This window comes from Apium graveolens, chromosome 2 (genome assembly GCF_009905375.1).
Source record: "Apium graveolens cultivar Ventura chromosome 2, ASM990537v1, whole genome shotgun sequence".
NCBI lineage: Eukaryota > Viridiplantae > Streptophyta > Magnoliopsida > Apiales > Apiaceae > Apium > Apium graveolens.
The window spans coordinates 241,475,713-241,495,634 of record NC_133648.1 but is presented as its reverse complement, the minus strand read 5'-3'; the positions used below and the strand labels follow the sequence as shown (position 1 = coordinate 241,495,634).

The window sequence follows — 19,922 nt, the reverse complement described above, 5'->3', positions numbered from 1 at the left end:
CAAAACACGAAGGCAAAATAACAAGATAAGTTAGAAATTGAATTGACAAAGATCGAATAGAACACTTAGCTTTCACAGAAGCTTTATCAAGTTTGAAAGAACTATGAACAGCTGAGGCGCCTAGCCTTCGAGAAGTCTAGACTGTTCTTGAAGAGATTATTGCCCCACTTACGCTGTGTTGGTTTGCAGCAATATCACTTCTAGGATACAACAACTCAGAGTACTTCGTTCAAAGATACGTAGCACTCAACAGCGACATGTACCTCAGTTCACTCAGAAAAGCTCTGATATATTTTGTATATTATGGAGGAGAGAAAGAGAGAGATATAGCAGTTAGGGTTTCACGATTCTGTGTTTACGGCATCAGTTTTTCTATATTCCATACGTTTTGTTTAGTATATATATATATATGTATTACCCAAAACGTAACTGAATATATTACATTAATTAAAATAAATATTCAGACTTAAATTGTATTTAATGAATATTTCGGGAAACGTAACAGACAGCCCATCAGGATTTGTAAAATCCTGACACAACCAACCCATCAAGATTTGCACTCAGCAACACTTGATCCAGGCACGTTAGAATTTGTACATCAATGGATAATACACAGGATTAATCCATCAACGGATAATCCACACTGAACATTAACGGATAAATCCACACTGAACTTCAACGGATAAATTCATCAATGAATAATCCACACAAAACTTCAACGGATCCATCAACGGATACTGAGTTCTGTGCATCAACGGATGTTGCTTAACAAATCCTTATTGTTATACAAATTCAATATTCATCATAAAATAATATAATAAGTCAGTAAATATTTTAATTAAACATTAAGTAAGGTTGCTCTTTACTTAATCAATATGGAACATACCCCACAAACTCATTTCAAGTAATTAACTTCAACTCAATTTCTATATGGATTACACTAGGAAAATGAATTTAATCCAAATATGAAAGTTTAAGTCATCATTACAAGGAACAATCTCCAACAATTAGTTTTAGGAAATTAAATTAAGAACATGTCTAAAACATGTCTCAAACTTTCCATTTTCTAACGATAAGAGTTGATTTTTCTTCTCTCTTATATTGGTTTTTTTGCTAAATTGACGCGGAGTGTTTCAATCTTATTTGTTCCTTCCTTTCTTTTCCCAAGATTTTGTCGAATAATTTTGGTTTTTTTTTGCTCTCTTGCTGATAACAGCCCAATGCTCCAATTTGGGCGGGACCAATAGGTAAGCTTATTGTTGGACCCAACAATTTGTAAGTAAACATCCGCTGACCCAATGCTCTTGATTGCGCCTCGGAATGAATTTTATTAATCCTGCCTTAGTGTTTCGTGAATGTCTAACTGACTAAACGTAACCAATAATTACAAATTTTTAAATACATACATTGCCGGTAGGAAAATTTAAATTCAGTTAAAAATAAAATCTTGTACAGTTGTGCTAGTAACTCAATTAAATAATAATTGATAAATAATAATTTTGCTAAAATAATTTTTTTCTCCCAGTCCCAGGATAATAAAAATAATGTAATTTTACTGTTGAAAAAAAATCGATAAAATAATATTTTGTATTATTACCAGCCCTATTACTTTACGGAGTTTTAGGTGTACTAAAGAAAAAAAAAACAGGAAAAAACTTAAAGGGATGATTAGAAATATACAATAGGAGTAAACAGAGGAGTACAACATTGTCTTTGTCACAGACTCACAGTTGACCAACCGATTGAAAACAAAATGATCACGGGGTTTATTCGTTTAAAGCGATGCATGTCGGCTAGCTACCTAAATTCTTATCATTTCTGTTTAGCTGCACACCTACCTAATTTCTATTTTATTTGTCAATTATTCAATACTTTTTTACATTTTATTTATAAATACAGGCTACGTTTTTTAATCATATGATTTTTCCCATCAATAAGTTGGATGTTGCCAAATAAATTGTTTGAATACGCTTGGCTACATATACAGCAAACTAAAATGATTTTATATTTCTATTTTCAAAATCTTCAATTTTATTTGGATAAATACTAACAAGTTGAAGATATTATAAATTTTCATAGAAAAATAAACATACTTGCACTAATTAAATTATTTCAACAAAAAAATTCATTAGCAATATCTAGTTAATGCCTAACAAGTGAACTACATTATTAGCGTGCATATATATATATATATTGATGGCTCAACTATATTCAAATTAGTGGGAATTATAGCTCTCACTAAATTATAAATATTTATTATATTATTCTTTTAGTCCACTAAAAAATTCTTACAATTTATTTAGTTCGACATTCAAAATCTAAATATAAAAATTTCTTAAAATTTGTATTTTGAATCTTTTTTAATTTGAAATATACATATATATACCATTTTTAGAACAATTTTAATGAATAAACATCTCTATCACTAAAATTCCACTTTAACAAATTATTTTCCTATAATTATTTTAACTAAATAATTTTTTATCTTATTTTAGCCTCCACAATTATATTTTTCGAACTAGGCCACTAAATTATACTATTACATTCTCAAAGTACTAAAATATTCAACACAATCTGTAACAATAGTAATAAAATACGATCTTCTTAAATAAAATACTTTGTAAAATCTGTTGCATATCTAATTTGAGTTGTGATTCTTGATAATATACGAAGAGAATAGAGAGAAAAATATGATTTTATTATAATAAGACTTGTTCCGCGTTACATTAAAATAGAGGTTTATATAGGTAATTATCAAACAATAATAAAGGAAAATATACTAACGAGAAAACTATTACACTAATGAAACTATCCAATAATAATATTAAATATGTTAACATCCCCCTCAAACTCGCGATCAAATTAAGAGTTTGCCAAACAAGAAACGAAGTCACATAACCAAACGATTTAAAGGTGCAACTGAGAAAACAAGATTTTTCAAACAAATCTCAACATAGTCACAAATATAAAACATCAAAAGCTTTTAACGAAATTCATAACGCAACATAAGAGAAATCGTCCAAACACGTAGTAACATAAGAGAAAACAAAGCAATCCAATAAGAGAAATCATCCAAACACGCAGCAATTTAGGAGAAAATAGAGTAATTTAAGTGTATTTAACCCAAAATCAGAGTTAACAAGAAATCTAATCATCATGAGAAGAACCGTCCACGTTATCTAATAACCAAAACAACTTTATAGCTATAAAATTCGCAACTATCGAAATTAAATCCAAATAACAAATTTGCAATCATCGAAGCTAAATCCGAATATAAAATTCAACCCAATAACTCATTCAAACAACCGAATCCAAGTCAACAAACTGTATTCAATTTTTAACCAAATAAATTTTGTATCCAAATCTAATCAAATCCCGCGAAGGATCAGCGTGCCTAGAGCACCAGATAAATTAAACCAATATACCTAGAGTACCAAATAAACTAAATCAATCTCTCACAGGGCCAATATGCATAGAACACTAAATAAACTAAACCAATCAACGCGGAGGGCTAATGTGCCTAGATCACCAAATAAGTAAATCAATCTCTCCAAGGGGCAATGTGCGTAGAACACCAAATAAATTATATCAATCCCTCAAAGGGTCAATGTGTCTAGAGCATCAAATAAACTAAACAATCACTCGTAGGGCCAATGTGCCTAGAGTATCAGATTAAATAAAATAAAAGACGAAGAAGTATACAGATGTGTTTAGGGCTACCCTATCATCAATACGAGAAAAGGAAAGGAAGATGAGAGGGAAAGAAAGAAAGAAAGAAAGAAAAATAATATTATCAAGGAACCGATATTATCAAAGCAAGGCTGACAGTGTGTATTGGAGTTCCAACCAAAACCATCATAAAAATTGCATGGGAGTTTTAATCAAAATCAGCTAGAAAAATTGAACGAGAATTCAAGCCAAAACCAAAAGAAAAGTTGTATAAGAGTCCCAATCAAAACCAACATAAAAAAATATTCAACCAAAATCAAGTACCCCTTGGGAATCCAACGAAATTGAAGAAAAAAATAGTAATAATTAAAACTCAAAATCATCCGAGAAAAAAGAAAAAATAACCGATTTAAATAAAAAGAAGACGAGAAAAGAAATAATCATAACACATGTTTTAAACCCAATACGTGAAATCTAATCCGATATAACTAGTTATCAACATATCTCTGATCGAACCACAACTCTGATACTGATACCGTGATAAAATATGGAAATAATAGAGAGAAAAGTACGATTTTATTATATAATAAATTTTGTTCTCTATTACAATAAAAAAACAATTTTATATAACTAACAACCAAATAATAATTAAGAATATATTCTCGGGGAAGGGAACTGTTACAATAATGTTAACAATTCTCGCGTAAGCATCCGTATTTTTTTTTGGTCATGACTTCACCAATTATCACATAAGCTGGTAAAAAAATACACAAACTAGGAAAAAAGAAAAGTATATGATGTTTTAAAAAACATCTCTTATTATAAACTTATGAGTAATGCTAGAGGTATAAAAATGGGTACAAAAAATTGTTATAAAATGATGTGTTATGATTAATGTGCCAGTATAGGATGATTTTATTGGTATTTTTGATGTAAATAGAGGGGTTCATTTTCATTTAGCCTATAAAAATTTGACACATGACATTTTATTATTTTTTTTGAAAACCAATTTGGTATTCCTGGTATTTTCCTGCACTTATTATTATAAGATGTTTCCTACGATATTTTGAAGCCTTTTCCTGTCTTATTTTGGTTCGGATTGTGGGGTACTGTCATCACCGTAACACAACCTGCTCGATTTGTAAAGACACACAACTCGCAATGAAATACATGCATCTGGCAGCCACTTGGTCTACTTGTAGTTCCTTTCATATGCTATACAACAACATATAATTACAAATCTATGCATATATATATATATATATATATGTTTTCATGTATATGACAGGGAACTGTGATCTCGTGAACTCATTCTTGGGAGGTTGTGTTCTCTCGTTTATCATCTCCACAAAGCATGCACTTTCTTGATCCATATGTGATAAACTTACCTGTCATCTTTCCTGTTTGTATTCTGTATTCGGATTAAAGTTCTAACTTAAAGTCCGTCACATGATTGTTCTTTCTAAACAAAATGCCATATTTCTTAATTGCCTTATCTCATTTCTTCTCGGAAATCTTCTTGATCATCATATATTTTGGCCCCGTCTACTATCCGCTTGCACTTGAACATTTTAGCCCCGTCCGCAGGAAAGATTACAGTTTGGCGAGTTTGAACATATTGTCGACGGGTGCACGTAAACAGTACATTGCATTAGCGCGTTTGATAAGATTCTAATATAGTCGAAGTTTCGTAAATAAGAACAAGGATTAATATTATTCTTTACGTTAAGTCTTGCAGATGACATATTGATCATGACTTTCGTCTTCGATGAATAAGGATGAAAAATATGCGTTAGGTTAAGTCTTGCAGATGACCTTCATCTTCGGCAAAGAAGCTATATATTGAACTTGATCATGCTATATCAGAAAACTGGCTGCAGAGTAAATCTGAACATTTCAAGTTGTTAACTTTACATCTCTAATTTGATCATGCATGGAAAATAATTTGTCATGAAGTGAAGTAATCTGGTGTGGTCTAGAGTCCAGTGTTTAAAAATTACACAAATGTGCGCAAGATTGGTTTCACAGTACTCATCTCAATTATTTAGGAGGGACCATGGCAAGATGTACTAGTAAAGATGAAATGGCATTTCCCTACCAAACCAAGTCACACATGCATGCTGTATAATTTATGGCAGAGCACACATACAAACACACTCGTATAAACACACACACACACACCTTATATGTGTGCAATAAAGCTTAGGTTGCCTAGACCCGAGAGTCTCATGGAACACAACTGTTTTCCTTCAATTTTTTATAAAATTCTGATAGCCATCTAGCTTAAAATGCACTTGCTCACTTAGCTAGCTAATCACTTGTTAATTACTAATTAAAAAGATTTGTATCTAATACCACCATTACCAACCACTACACCCCTACAAATCATTCTCCTCTCCCTTGCAAATTGTGTATAGTGTATAGACCTCTCAAATTCTCTCAATCATGGCAGATCCACAATCACCTCAAAAAACTTCTCCCAAAACATACCAAATTACAGCTTCTTCAATCTCCTACTCCAAATCCACCACCAGTTTTTCTTTTAGAACTTGCACTCCAACACCTTTAAACTATATCTTACAAGACATCACTCTCACTGCATATCCCTCTCAAATCCTTGCCATTGTAGGCCCAAGCGGTGCCGGAAAATCCACTCTTTTAGACATATTAGCAGCTAGAACATCCCCAACAAATGGCACTTTACTTCTCAATTCTTCTCCTCTCAATCATTCTTCATTTCGAAAGCTCTCGGCTTATGTTCCTCAGCATGATGCATGTCTCCCTTTACTTACTGTTGCTGAAACTTTTGCCTTTGCTGCCAGCCTCCTTAACCCTAAAACATCTGAGATCTCTATCATTGTCAATTCTCTTCTCAGTGAGCTAAGATTAACACATTTATCACACACAAGGCTCGGGGAAGGCTTATCAGGCGGCGAACGTCGCCGCGTTTCGATTGGCCTCAGTCTTCTCCATGATCCAGCAGTGTTGCTTCTGGATGAGCCAACATCAGGGCTTGATAGTACCTCGGCTTTCAATGTAATGCAGACGCTAAGATCAATAGCTAACTCGCGTCAACGGACCATAATCTTATCAATACACCAGCCAAGTTTTAAGATTTTGTCCACCATTGATCAAATTCTCTTGTTATCAAAAGGAAAAGTTGTGCATCATGGCACACTTTCTTCACTTGAAGCCTTCTTACTATCCAATGGATTTACTGTCCCTCCACAGCTCAACGCACTAGAATACGCAATGGAGATACTAAATCAACTCAACATCAGTAAATCCATTGTGCCGTCATCACAAACAGACACTTCAATTCTCACTTGTTCTGAACCTAAAACAAGAGGAAAGATCAGATACAAAAGCTCCAGGCTCCACGAAATCGCGATTCTCTACAACAGGTTCTTGAAAATCATCTACAGAACAAAACAGCTCCTCTTGACCAATACATTGCAGGCACTCGGTGTAGGGCTTATTTTAGGAACGATCTACATCAATATAGGTTTCGACAAGACTGGAATAGAGAAGAGATTAGGACTCTTCGCATTCACCCTCACTTTTCTTCTTTCCTCCACAACTGAAACCCTTCCAATCTTCATTAATGAGAGGCCAATCATTCTTAGAGAAACGTCAAGTGGAGTTTACAGGATATCATCATATCTAATAGCGAATACGCTAGTTTTTCTACCGTATCTGCTCATCATCGCAATTCTCTACTCTACTTCAGTTTACTTCTTGGTTGGTCTTTGTGCAACATGGCAAGCATTTGCATACTTCGTTCTGGTCATATGGGTTATAGTTTTGATGGCCAATTCGTTTGTTTTGTTCTTGAGTTCTGTGGCTCCAAACTACATAGCCGGAACCTCACTCGTAACGATACTCCTAGCCGGATTCTTTCTATTCTCAGGCTACTTCATCTCACAAGATAACATGCCAAAGTATTGGGTTTTCATGCACTACTTTTCAATGTACAAATATGCACTTGATGCTCTATTGATCAACGAGTATTCTTGTCTACTGTCAAGGTGTTTGATATGGTTTGATGAGAAAAACAAGACGTGCATGTTCACGGGACATGATGTGATGGTAAAGAGAGGGCTTCATGAGAATCAGAGATGGACAAACATCTACATCTTAATTGGATTCTTCATCTTTTATCGTGTTCTTTGTTTATTGGTTTTGATCAGAAGGGTCTCGAGATGCAAGAAATGATATTACTAAATTATCATCAAGAAGTTCAAGTTGATTCAAGTATAAATGATTTCAAGCTTTGTGTTTTCTCTACAATCAATGTTTTAGTACACAATTATTAGGCGCAAATGCAATAAACACTTAACTAAAGCTTGTAACATTTTCTCCTCCTGAAGTACATGCACTACATAGCACACGATTGAATATCACAAATCGTTAAGACTTTATCGTCTATCATCCCTGTATTCGGCTCTATGTTTTTTTAGACTCGAGACTCAGTTGCAAGGCTATAAGTGCCGTATTAGTAGAAAAAAAGTACATGCACTACAAAGGATTCTAGTTTTAATAAATTTAAGCAAGATATGTATATATGTCCATATATATATGTGTGTGATCTATAGTAATAATTTACACATGGGATGTCACGGATCCATCAAAGAGAAGATGCCTTTAAATTTATAGGGAAAAAGGAATACGATGAAAACAAGGTTTTGTTTGTTAGTTGTGCCTATCTATTCTGCATTTGTTCACGGGTTCTACTTCATATCATAGTTTATGAGTTACATAAACTTCTATAATTATTTCTTCTAAATCCATCCTTTGATTATGGTTAAGCCAACTCTAATTTACAGTGCCAGTGATGCCCTATTCTACATAACTTTGTAGTTTATTGCTTGTGGATCTTTCTAGTCCTTCCAAATTATTTACATATTTTTAACCTTCAGTGCACTATTTATTTTTTAACTCCTCAAAGACTAAAGAACACTAATATTCCAACGCTATAACCAAACTATGGAACATAAAATTTAACATGACCTTACCTGGAGTATAGTTTACAGTCGGTTCTAAATAGATAGGTATATGTAAATTATTATTACAGAATAACAATATAAAATTAGGAAATATGACAAACATAGTTAAACACAAAGTTCCAATATTTCCATTTCCCAAACATTTGCAAGAACATCAAAACAGTTTGAGAACATAAATATTTAAAGGTCAAGGAAAATCCAGAAGCTTAAAGAAACATAAAGGTACACAGATATTGAACATTGATACTCAAACTCTAGTACTCCCACTTCCTCATCTCCATCCCATCTGGGGCACTCCCCTCAACTTTTTTCGAACCCACGTCTTTCCAATTCGTAGAGAGCACTGTCCCATTTGACTCGACCTGTCAAAAAGACAACACAACATATTGTTTAGAATAAAATGAACAAAATTTCATCGATTTTAAATTTTGAAAGTGATGGTCCTACACAAACCATAGTAAAATCCAAGAGGACAAGCACATACTATTTTTATTTATTTAAAAAAGAACAATTGAAACTAGTCAGTAATCATTGTAAATGTATTACTATTATGAAAACCAACACATAAGTCTTCCAAGCTACTAGCAGCCAAAAACTTTTCAAGTTCATAAGCTTATGTCTTACAAAAGATTTTCTCATTGCTCTTCTAGTGTCCTCATCAGCATCTTGGTATATGTCTCTGAAAAATTTGTTCAAGGCAGCATCTCCATCCAACTTTTCTTCTTTTTCCTGCAATGCAAAAGTAGAAATTTAGCAATTAGCAAGCCATAAAATAATCGTAGATAATAACATGCTAGTCCCAGATTACAAATTCACCTCCTTTTTAACTTCAGCTTCCAATTTGTCCCAGTCCACTGTCTTTGGTTTTGAGGTTGGGTAAGCAGGTCTTTGAGTGCCTACGGAATATCGAATTGCACATGAGAAAATTATAAGAGGTGACGTGCAATAGTAAAAGACGATATGACATGTATGTGTTCTATTCTAAGAGAATTCTCATCTGTCACAAATTCTGTTCCATATACTAGATCCTGGTTTCTCCAATCTTAGACACAACTTCCTTGACAAAACTCTATTGAAATCTCAAGTACCAAGCGAATCATAAGCTAGTCTAGCGGTTATACTCAGAAGAATAGTTTTTACCAAATATGTGCAACCATAACCATGAATTATATTTAGGGTAACCAAAGGTCGTGTAAGTTCAATGAAAAAACATGTTGACCGTAAGAGTCCATTTCGTCATACAAAAGTTCACGATTTACGGGCAGAGCATTGTAAATTAAACCTCTTTCGAAACACAAACAAGGCGACTTACTTGTTGACACATATGTCTTCTGAGGAACTGCATTGTTCTTACTGTACTCCAGAGATGTCCAGTGTGTGGCTTCAGCCTTGGCGAGGCGAATTTCGATTTTGGTAGACAGTACTTCATACTTGCACTTTGCAGGGACTATCTGTTATTCACAAATGAATGAATACCAGGTTTATGCAGATTTTCGGCACAACACATTGATAGTTCCTAAAATATATCCCCACTAACATCTTAAATTTCTCATCTTATTAAGTGTTCAGCCAAGGTGTAAAAATTATACAAACAATTTCTTAAAAAGGAAAATCACCTTTCCATATAGGCGAGGCTGAAAGACATATGTATCTTCACCAGATGCATCTATCGTAACACTTATCTGTAAAGAAACAAGAGATTTTGAAAATCATGTATCATCTCAGATGCAAGGAAAACTTGCTTTCAAATTAAAATTTCAACAGAAATGCCTCGGTTTGAATTTGGTCAAATTGATCGACTTTTACTAAAGATTAAAAATATTCTTGTGAATCAGAAAAGAGAATCTTATAAAACTCAAATACTTAATAAAGCTTCTTAGAATATGCTTATTTTCAAAAATGTGAAATTATTATATAATATAGATTTTTTGCATTGCAAAATGGTCAATTTGACCAGAAAAAGGTATAATGTTTAATAGCTCTAGAAGAAAAAAAAAAGTTAAGCAACAAAATTGTACTATTTGCTCGCCGAACTCGATAACAACACTGCTAGCAGGTACGCCCTTTGCAAAGATAGTCACAACCACTTCCTCTGGTTTCTGATAGAATTCATGCCTGTACATAAGCAATAAAGAATTGACACCGTAAGCCATCAGAAAGCATTACACAACTGTTTCAAGTTGCTGAAAAACAAGGTAAATAGCACATATGCATCCTTATTGAACTGAAAATTTAAGAATAAAAGTTATGGAATTCTAGTAGTGCTAAAAACAGGACAGAGCATGAATGCCTAGTAATACACCATTAAATCAAAAGGTAGCATAAAAAGTGTAAAGGTTTGTAGAAAATTAGTGAAGCCATAATATCTTTCAAGTTTGTGGCCAACAAAAAACTGTTAACCCCTTCCAATCTTCCTTCATTTCTCTTGTTCAGCTGGGGGAGCACCCTTTCAGGGCCCTCGGGTGTAAACACGATATTTCGTGTTTTAGCTCGACAATAAAAAATGTTAGAAATCACACTAACTTACTAATCAATTATGAATCTAGTCTTTTTCAAGAAGATTTTAACTATATTTCCGTTAACTATTAATGACTGTTACATGTAAAAGTAAAGAGATTTATTTCCAAGATTGTATTAAACTTCCAAAGACTGTTGACACAAAAAATTGTGATTACCTGTATTTTGGTTTGGGTAACAGTGCTTCCACTGCCTGATCAGACAAGTTATTACCTGGCTCCATACTGTTGGGAGGTAAAGCTTTATCTAATGTATGAGATCCAGATGCAACATTGTCAGTGGAGGATGTTATCACCGACTGTCCTGATAGCTGACTATTTTCCTCTGAATAAGCAACCAAACTCATCAATTGGAGTAGGTAAATACATATCCAGTTTCAAACATAATATTTTCTTTACCATAATTTATATATGACCGGTCACATTAAGCTAATCAGGCCTTCACAAACTAATTATTAATATCGCAACATTGACATCACAAAAACTATGTTCAACTTTGCATGATAGTTGACAAGAATCCAAACTTTTAAATACAGCCCAAACATTATGGCAAGAGCAGATGCTATGCAGTCCTAAAAGATGTGCTATAACCAAAACAACTTGGTTCTATATATTCAGAATCAAAGAAAGCTGCTTCTATTCATGAAACACAAGCAAATGCAAAAATGGTGTCCAAATTCTATTTTAGTAATTGAAATAAGTCTTTAATAGAGTCAATTACTGGAGTCTATGTCCTATTTCAGCGTAGAATAGCAGTTCTTGGTGCAAACATATAGCAGTTGCTGTAGCTATTTTAGCATTAGCACGGGATTGGCTCCAAGTGTCGAGAGTGCATATTTCAGTATACAAGTCAACAAAGCCATGATTATTCACAATGCAGAAAAAATAAGCTGAAAAAACAAGATTACCTGCAATACACTCATCACATTCTTTGATCAGATTAACAAATCTTGAATCTTCTGATGCCAATGAAGCGCCTATTTCTAAGGCAGCCTTAGCAGTGTGATACTCTTCAAGCCTCAAACAAGCAATACTGCATGAATAAACATAAAAAATTACTTAAGTCTTAGTCGAGAATAAAAAAGATGAATGAGAATAACTACTAACACGTACTTTTGCAGTGATCAAAAATTTCTAAAGAATAATCTGAATCATGATAAATATTAAAATACAAAGCTACACACCCTTTTCGTAAATATGCCTTAGTCATTGAAGGATCCATTTCAATTGCTCTGTTTGCATCAGCAACAGCCTCTGCACAAGTTATATAGGTCAATTAAACAATTGCACTACAACAGCATACAATAAAATCAGTAGCTTAACCATTTAAAAATAATTAAAAATCAGCAACTTGTTTAGATTCAAATTTGCATGCAGTCATAATGTACATTCAAAGATAGGGTTGAACCTAACTAAAACTACAGAATATGGTCAGATGTTAGTTTATTGACAACATATATATCTTAATTAAAAGAACATGTAACCAACATAACTGATACACAAGTTACTATTTTTAATTTGAAGTACGAAACTTTGTTATTACAGAGAGTAAAGGAGCACTAAGGTTAGTATGCCATTTAGGCTTCACGTTTATCTTTTGGTTACTCTAAAGGAGTACATTGCACTTTGTAACCCATTATCTTGCTCCAAAAACAATCTATTATCTAGATTATATACAGAAAGAGATTGCACGTCATACTTCGATAAAAGCTTTCAGTTTGTAACCTTCCGTCAAATTGCACCGTTAGTGAAAGGGCAGATTGGGGACATAAGTTTCTGAACGGCTACTTCATCTTCCCCAGGTTATTAACCTTTATATAATACCTTATACATACATATACTGGCAACACCAATCTCTTTACCTTACAATTTATTCAATTAATTTTCTTCTATTTCTTAAATTATTCTAAAATCATGTCCAAGCTCACAGTTGATACCACACATATTAGCAATTTTAAAAACTATAACCTGATACCCACTCCTGGTTCAGGATAATAATATAGCATGAACCAAAAATCTTAGTATGTTTTCAACAAAATAACATACTCCCTCCGGCCTTTCCAATTGTTATCATTTCTGAGAGAGTGTCTATAACTTTTTTATAAAATATAGCTTTTCTATTATATAAATTCTGTTATTAATATATTAAAGTTTACTTGCGAAATGACCAAAATCCCTGTTAACTTGACGGCAATGATCCAACTTATACATGATTGCAAACTGAAAGCACGTGTCAAAGTACGAGGTGCAGACTATTTTTACTTGAAAAATTACTTAAAAGCAATTTACTCTACTTTAAAACTTGATTATTTCTAACTTGATTATTTCTTATTACCTAGATGTGTGTTTTAAAATCGAAGAAAATATAACTTTCCGGTTACAACACAAATACGCAGAGACAAATCGAAAGTTCTAAAAAGTGATTAGAAAATCAAATCAAGCATCACGAAAAGGAATAACCAAGACCGAAAGTATCTATAAACAAAAATATCAAATACTTTATCAACAAAAAATAAAGACGAATAGACACGAGTGTGTATGTATGTGTTATACCAGTGAAATGAAGGAGTTTGATATTGGCTTGAGCACGATCGGCGTAGAGTTCGGGGTGTTTAGGATTGAGAGAGATGGCTTGTGTGTACAAGTCAACTGCAAGTTCAAAGTGGTCGTCGATAAACGCTGCCTTGGCTTTCGCTTCCAGATCCATCGTCGTCGTTGTAGCCATTGAATCCTCTGTTTGTTTTTTAGGGATAAATATAATAGATAATATAACTTTTTAATTTGGGGGTGGAGAGTGGACTGGATGATTGATTATAAGGAAAGAGGGTAAAGAGAATACATGTGGCGTGTTTGGCGGCCAACTTATAAGCTTATAAAGTTTATAAGTTCATAACAACTTACTTAGAGTAAGTCCAACACTTGTCTTAAATTACGTGTTAAATCAAAATTTAGGGCAATTAGCATAAAAAAGAGTTCCAACATAAAAAAGAGTTCCAACATAAAAAAGAGTCTTTCACCTGCCCTATTTTTAAGGCTCTCCTAGTTTTGCCTCATTTTAGTTATAATAATAAAATTAAAAGATTCCCTCTCTTTTCATACTTCTTTTCCCTCTATTTTTTCATTCCCTATTTTTTTAGCAATGAAATAGGAAGTGTCATATGGACTTTCTTTCTTGCCACAATCCACAATCCCAGTTTGCAGTTCTACGGGTAATCGTAATTAAATAGATGGAATTTCCAAATATCTCATCTCCCCACAACTCATCACTACCAGCTCCTCAGATACATCAATCTCAGGCTTATTCTTAACTTTAATTTTGTTTATCACAGAGGACTTGCTCTAATAAATTTCAATTTTCTTCTGCTTTTTGATTTGTTAACATGGTGTTATCTCTTACGAGTTTTTCTATGTTCCCATGATTATTTTTGAGTTATCGATCCATCCTTAATTCTGTCTCGCGAAGAATCAAACTATATCATTGTTTGCTAGATCAAACATTTTTAGTTAGTTTTCAAGCTCTTAACTTTGTTGTGTTTTTTATTTACTTGTGACTATAACTAGCTAGACTTAATTGTATCTTGTTTTGTTTGAGTAGTTTGTTTGTAAAGGGATCTAATGGTTCTTGTTCATGTACTTGGACGATTGAGAAACAAAATTTTTATTATATTTTTTGTTGTATTAAAGTGCATATGTAAGTTTATTATGTTGCTCTTAAGATTTTCTCCATCTTCTTCGAATCAACAATTTGTTTGTGTTTGTTAAGTTGGAACTGCTTGTGTAGAATTATACTTGTAGTTTGTTATACCATCGACTTTTAATTGGCTCGTCTCTTTTAATATACAAATCAAAGTGAAATAATTGAACCTGATCATATGATTATTATAACATGGTTACTAGCCTGCTACTTAGAGTACGTAAAGGTGAATACTTTGTTTGTTTCCTTTAAATCATCCTGATTGAAGTAGTATCATTGTATTAGTTGGCTCATAGGTCAACAGACTCTCAAACACATAAGCATTTAGTTTGTGTAAATTATATATACTTTATATAATTCTACTTACTGCCATCATAAAATTTATTTTCTAATAATTTTCCTAAAGTTTAAAGCAACTTACATCATTGATATGTGATATTCTTCTGTTGTAACAATTACTTTTTAGGTAAATTTTGAGACAAATTCTAGTGAGAAAGTGTGTTCTTTCACGGATGTACTTAATTCAGACTTTTCTTCTTACGAGGAGTTTGCAATGGCAACTCAAAATTCTTGTTTCTCACAAAATCTCGATGAAGAAGAAAGTGTAGATGGGACAAGGCTACAAAATTTTCTTCACAAAAGGCAAATGAAAAAAGGCAGCGGACTAAAAATTTTACAAAACAGGAGGATGAATTGCTTATTTCGGCATGGCAAAACATTTCATTGGATCCAATTATAGGTGCAAATCAAACAAGTGGAAACTACTGGAAAAGAGTGCAGAACTATTTCATGACACACAAAGACTTCCAATTCAATCGTAATGCATCTTCTTTAAGGCGCCGCTGGTCTATGATTCATCTTGCAGTGAACAAATTCCAAGGATTTTATAATCAAGTAGATGGACGAAGTGGGTACTCAGAAATTGATAAGGTAATATTCATTCTTCTTCTTTATTTTTTATAGTTAACAATTGGTTTATATTATTGATAATAAAATAGTTTTGGAAAATTAAATAGATAGCCTATGCAAAGGAGATGTACAAGAAATGTTGTAAAGCTAACTTCTGCCTAGAGCATTGTTGGAATCTGTTAAGATGCTTGCCTAAATGGAATAATGGTTTTGCTACAAAAAAGCCAAAATCTTGGAAGGAAACTCCCATGATTTCTTCCCCGTCAGATTGCGTGATGTTAGAGAGCTCAGAATTTGAAAGACCTGTTGGAAGAAAAGCCGCTAAAGACATGGAAAAGAAAAGAAAGAGACAATGCAATGACATTAATGACGGAGCAAAAAATTCTAGAACAGATAAGGGCTGATCAACTTGAATCTAGGAAACATAGAAATGAACAACTGAAGGAGATGATGAAACTAGCAAAGGAGAGCTATGAACGAGATAAAAGAAGAGAAGCCAAAGAACAAGATGAAATTGATGCAAAAATAATGACAATGGATACAAGTTCTATGAGAACTATTGAAGTTGAGTATTTCAACTTGAGAAAGCAAGAAATTATTGAAAGAAAGCGCGCACAACATTCTCAATAAACTATTTGTTCTTGATCTGGTGGTCTTTTGTTTAAAAAATATCTATGTATTGAAGACTAACTCCTTGAGGGAGTCTATTGCCTAGTTACTTTTATGATTTTGTGGTAGTATGACTATCTGGTTTGTTATTATCAATTTCGTGGTAGTATGACTATATGGTTTGTTACTATCTTTCTACTAATATATTACACCATGTTGATTGCTGCAATATGGCTTTAATATATATGAACTTGGATACTCATAAATGGATGATGACTTAAAGTAATCTACTTGTCATTTTTTTGATGAATTCCTAGGCAGCTGAGTTTATGGTTGGTAAATTCAACCTAAACATCTCTAGGAGAATGCAACACAAATAAACATCAACTCCTATCTCAGAAAATTTTTACACACTTTATCAAAGAACAAGGGAGATAATTCAGACCATTGTTTTAAACTTCAAACTTGTTCTTTATTTAATAATAGCATAATGACCACATTCAGAATGCATATATGCTCCCTTTTAGCCCATAGCATATTTTTGGGTCCAAGATCACGCAATGGTCTCATACTTGGCTCTATCAGTCTTGTACGTATGAGCAATTTCAGGGACTAATGGATCATCAGGATTTGGATCAGTGAGCAAGGAGCAAATTGATAGCAGAACCTGAAAATTTTGCAAAATATTTGGCAGCAACGGAGAGTATAAATAACACTTAAAAATTAAAATTCTAAGGCAATATGCCGACTATACTTTCGACTTAAGACTAACTTGACATAAACCAGAAATATGATTTGCTACAGATGTCTGATCTAGCTTATGCTACTAGTTCAGAGGTATTCTGCAGAAAAAATCTAACTCAAATTGAAAAGCTTTTCTGGAAAATAACCAGTAACATTACAAACATCATATTTTGGGACGCAATTGTCTAACCACCACCATATTTTTGCTACAAGTGCTCCACGAGATCATTTTGAAGCTGAATATGAGCACGTTTATCTCTAATCTAATGATGAAATTCCATGAACTCTTTTATTGTATTTGTGTGTTCACGAGATATTTGAATAGATGGTGTTTCATCATATGTCTCGTAATCATAATCTATATCTTGCATATCTCTTTCGTCTTCAATAATCATATTATGCATTATTATACATGCTAACACGATGTATTTAAGTGTCTCAATGTCCCAAAACCGAGCAGGCCCTCGCACAATAGCGAATCTAGCTTGAAGAACTCCAAAAGCATGTTCAACATCTTTTCTAGCCGACTCTTGCATTTGAGCAAAATATTTTCTCTTATTCACCTGGGGAGCAGAAATAGTCTTCACAAAAGTTGCATAAGGAGGATATATTTCATCAGCTAAGTAGTATCCCATATTATATGTGTGGCCATTAATGGTATATTCGACTTCAGGTGCTCGACCTTCTGCCTATTCAGAAAATAAGTTGGATTGATCCAATACATTGATATCATTTATGTTAGTGTATACTGAAAATATTTATTTGAAGTATGTACATTTATTTCTGGCCAGTTTATTTGAGAATCATTTGAATGTTTACATGTTATCTAATATTATATATTGTGAACAATCTAGTATCAAATGGGATACAGAATATTAGATTGTTAAATACGGTTATATAATATAATAAGGTTCACATTACAAGTGGTGTTGGACAATCCACTGGTATGGCTGTAGTATTATTTAGATTAGTTTATATTGACTAATAAATAATACTAGTATACTTTGTGTATATTGAACAGGATCAAATTTAGAATTGTTCCCTTAATACTGATTAAGAAGGAGAACTAAGATTCTATGTTATTATTAATGCTTAGGTTCTTAATCCGGAAATAGTAATAGACACGTGTATATTATTTACATGCTTTGATTTATATATGAAATAATTCTTTTGAATTATATCATTATATTTTGGGTAATGGAATTATATACATGGTGGATATTATTTATTGAAGGAATCCATGTCCTGATAATATTCGGGTTAATGATGTCCCCTTGAAAGCTCAAAAAGATTTAATTATGTGAAACCCTGCATGTGAAATTTATTCCGACATAATTAAATAAAGGTTGAGTGGATGATCAAAGATAAAAGATATTAATTAAATAAATTATCAATAATTTATTTAATTAATGGACATATGATATTTTAAATATGGGGAATTTAATAAGCAAATAATATTGGAACCGAATTAATTAAATCACGGTATTAGGAAAGGTAGTGCAAATATTAATTCTTTAGTGGATTGAATTAATATTTAATTACATTGGGCTAGGCTCAAGATGTAATTAGAAGGCCCAACCTAATTATCCATGGTCCCTATTGTAGCCTATATATATTCTTATTCTCTTCTTGCTTGGCAATTTGTGTGAAAATATATTGTAGCCACCAAGGAGCAAGAAGAGAGGATAACTTGAGAAGACGGAGGTCACACTTCGCTTAAGGGAATTTGGGAATACAATAGAAGAGCGTGGAATCAACCATTAAAAAGGTAATCCTCTTTTCGTAATTTTTATCGTAAAACGTAGTAACACCCTAAGTCCGTGGTTCCCAACAATTGGTATCAAGAGCCTGGTAATGGGTTCTACGTTTTATGATATAATGTCCATGTCGTAATTATATATGCGTGTATATAGTGTTTTGCTTGTATTGGTTTTGATGCAGGTTGTTAATCCACTATTATGGCCATGTATATTTTAATTATGTGTTTGGATCCCACGTGGTTTAATCGTGGTTAATTTTTGTTTTGGTTTCCACGTGGTTTAATCGTGGTTGTAATTTACACGAGGGTTGATCGTGTTAGAATAGATTTTACAAAATTAGTTTTGTATTAGATCTATTTTTTTGTAATTGTTCCGGGTATTTTGTAATAGTTATGTGCGATCGGAAATCAATTCCGGTAGTTTTTTGTTCCGTTGTGCGATTACATGGAGCTGCTGGGGCTGCCGGGGCTGCTGGGGCTGCTGCGGCAGCCGGGGCAGCTGGGGCTGCTGGGGCTGCTGGAGCTGCTGGGGCTGCTGGGGGCGTCGGGGCGCGCTTGGGGCAGATTTTTTTTTAGAGCTGGATTTTTTTTTTCAAGGGTCATAATAGTGGAAAATTTATTTTAATTTTTTCCATTAAATTTTAATTATTGCTTTAATTTATTGATTATATGTGTCGTTAATTATGTGTGTAATTCTTTTAAAATTGCATGTTTAACTTAATTAGGACGACATGGACATAAATTTTATTTATTGCTTTAATTAAATGTTATATGTTGCTAAAATTATGTGTGTATTTTGAATGCATGATTAGACATAATTATAACAAAATAGGGTCCCATTTAATTTTAAAATTCCTCAATTTTAATAAAAAAAATTCTAAGTGGGAGAGGGAATTAATATGAAATTAAATCCCATGGTCTCCATTATTGGTTGTAGGTAATTTAACATAAAGACGAATATAAATTATATATACGTCACCCATCGTGGCGTGTAATTTATGGTGTCTAGAATGTTA

General features: G+C 33.0%; 3 protein-coding genes and 1 long non-coding RNA gene across 4 annotated transcripts; 2 read left to right on the top strand and 2 right to left on the bottom strand.

Moving 5' to 3' along the window:
- The first annotated feature begins 5,891 nt into the window (after positions 1–5,891).
- On the top strand, positions 5,892–7,939 carry LOC141708245 (ABC transporter G family member 4-like). Its single transcript, XM_074511762.1, has one exon. The coding sequence runs from the start codon at positions 6,115–6,117 to the stop codon at positions 7,882–7,884; it is 1,770 nt and encodes a 589-aa protein (XP_074367863.1). The 5' UTR covers positions 5,892–6,114; the 3' UTR covers positions 7,885–7,939.
- Positions 7,940–8,780: 841 nt separating this feature from the next.
- LOC141708243 (protein SGT1 homolog) lies at positions 8,781–14,038 on the bottom strand. The gene is made up of 10 exons (XM_074511761.1): positions 13,745–14,038; positions 12,376–12,445; positions 12,100–12,224; positions 11,351–11,516; positions 10,694–10,790; positions 10,292–10,357; positions 9,988–10,126; positions 9,492–9,571; positions 9,300–9,404; positions 8,781–9,037 (listed from the first exon to the last, which is right to left on the bottom strand). Exons 1-10 carry the CDS (start codon positions 13,914–13,916, stop codon positions 8,930–8,932), a joined length of 1,128 nt encoding a protein of 375 aa, XP_074367862.1. The 5' UTR covers positions 13,917–14,038; the 3' UTR covers positions 8,781–8,929.
- Positions 14,039–14,184: 146 nt separating this feature from the next.
- On the top strand, positions 14,185–16,624 carry LOC141708244 (uncharacterized). The gene is made up of 3 exons (XR_012569421.1): positions 14,185–14,400; positions 15,352–15,815; positions 15,902–16,624. It is a non-coding gene; the product is annotated as an uncharacterized LOC141708244 (long non-coding RNA).
- A 786-nt stretch (positions 16,625–17,410) lies between these two features.
- On the bottom strand, positions 17,411–17,782 carry LOC141698401 (uncharacterized). Its single transcript, XM_074503088.1, has one exon. It carries the CDS (start codon positions 17,780–17,782, stop codon positions 17,411–17,413), a length of 372 nt encoding a protein of 123 aa, XP_074359189.1.
- Between the last annotated feature and the right edge of the window lie 2,140 nt (positions 17,783–19,922).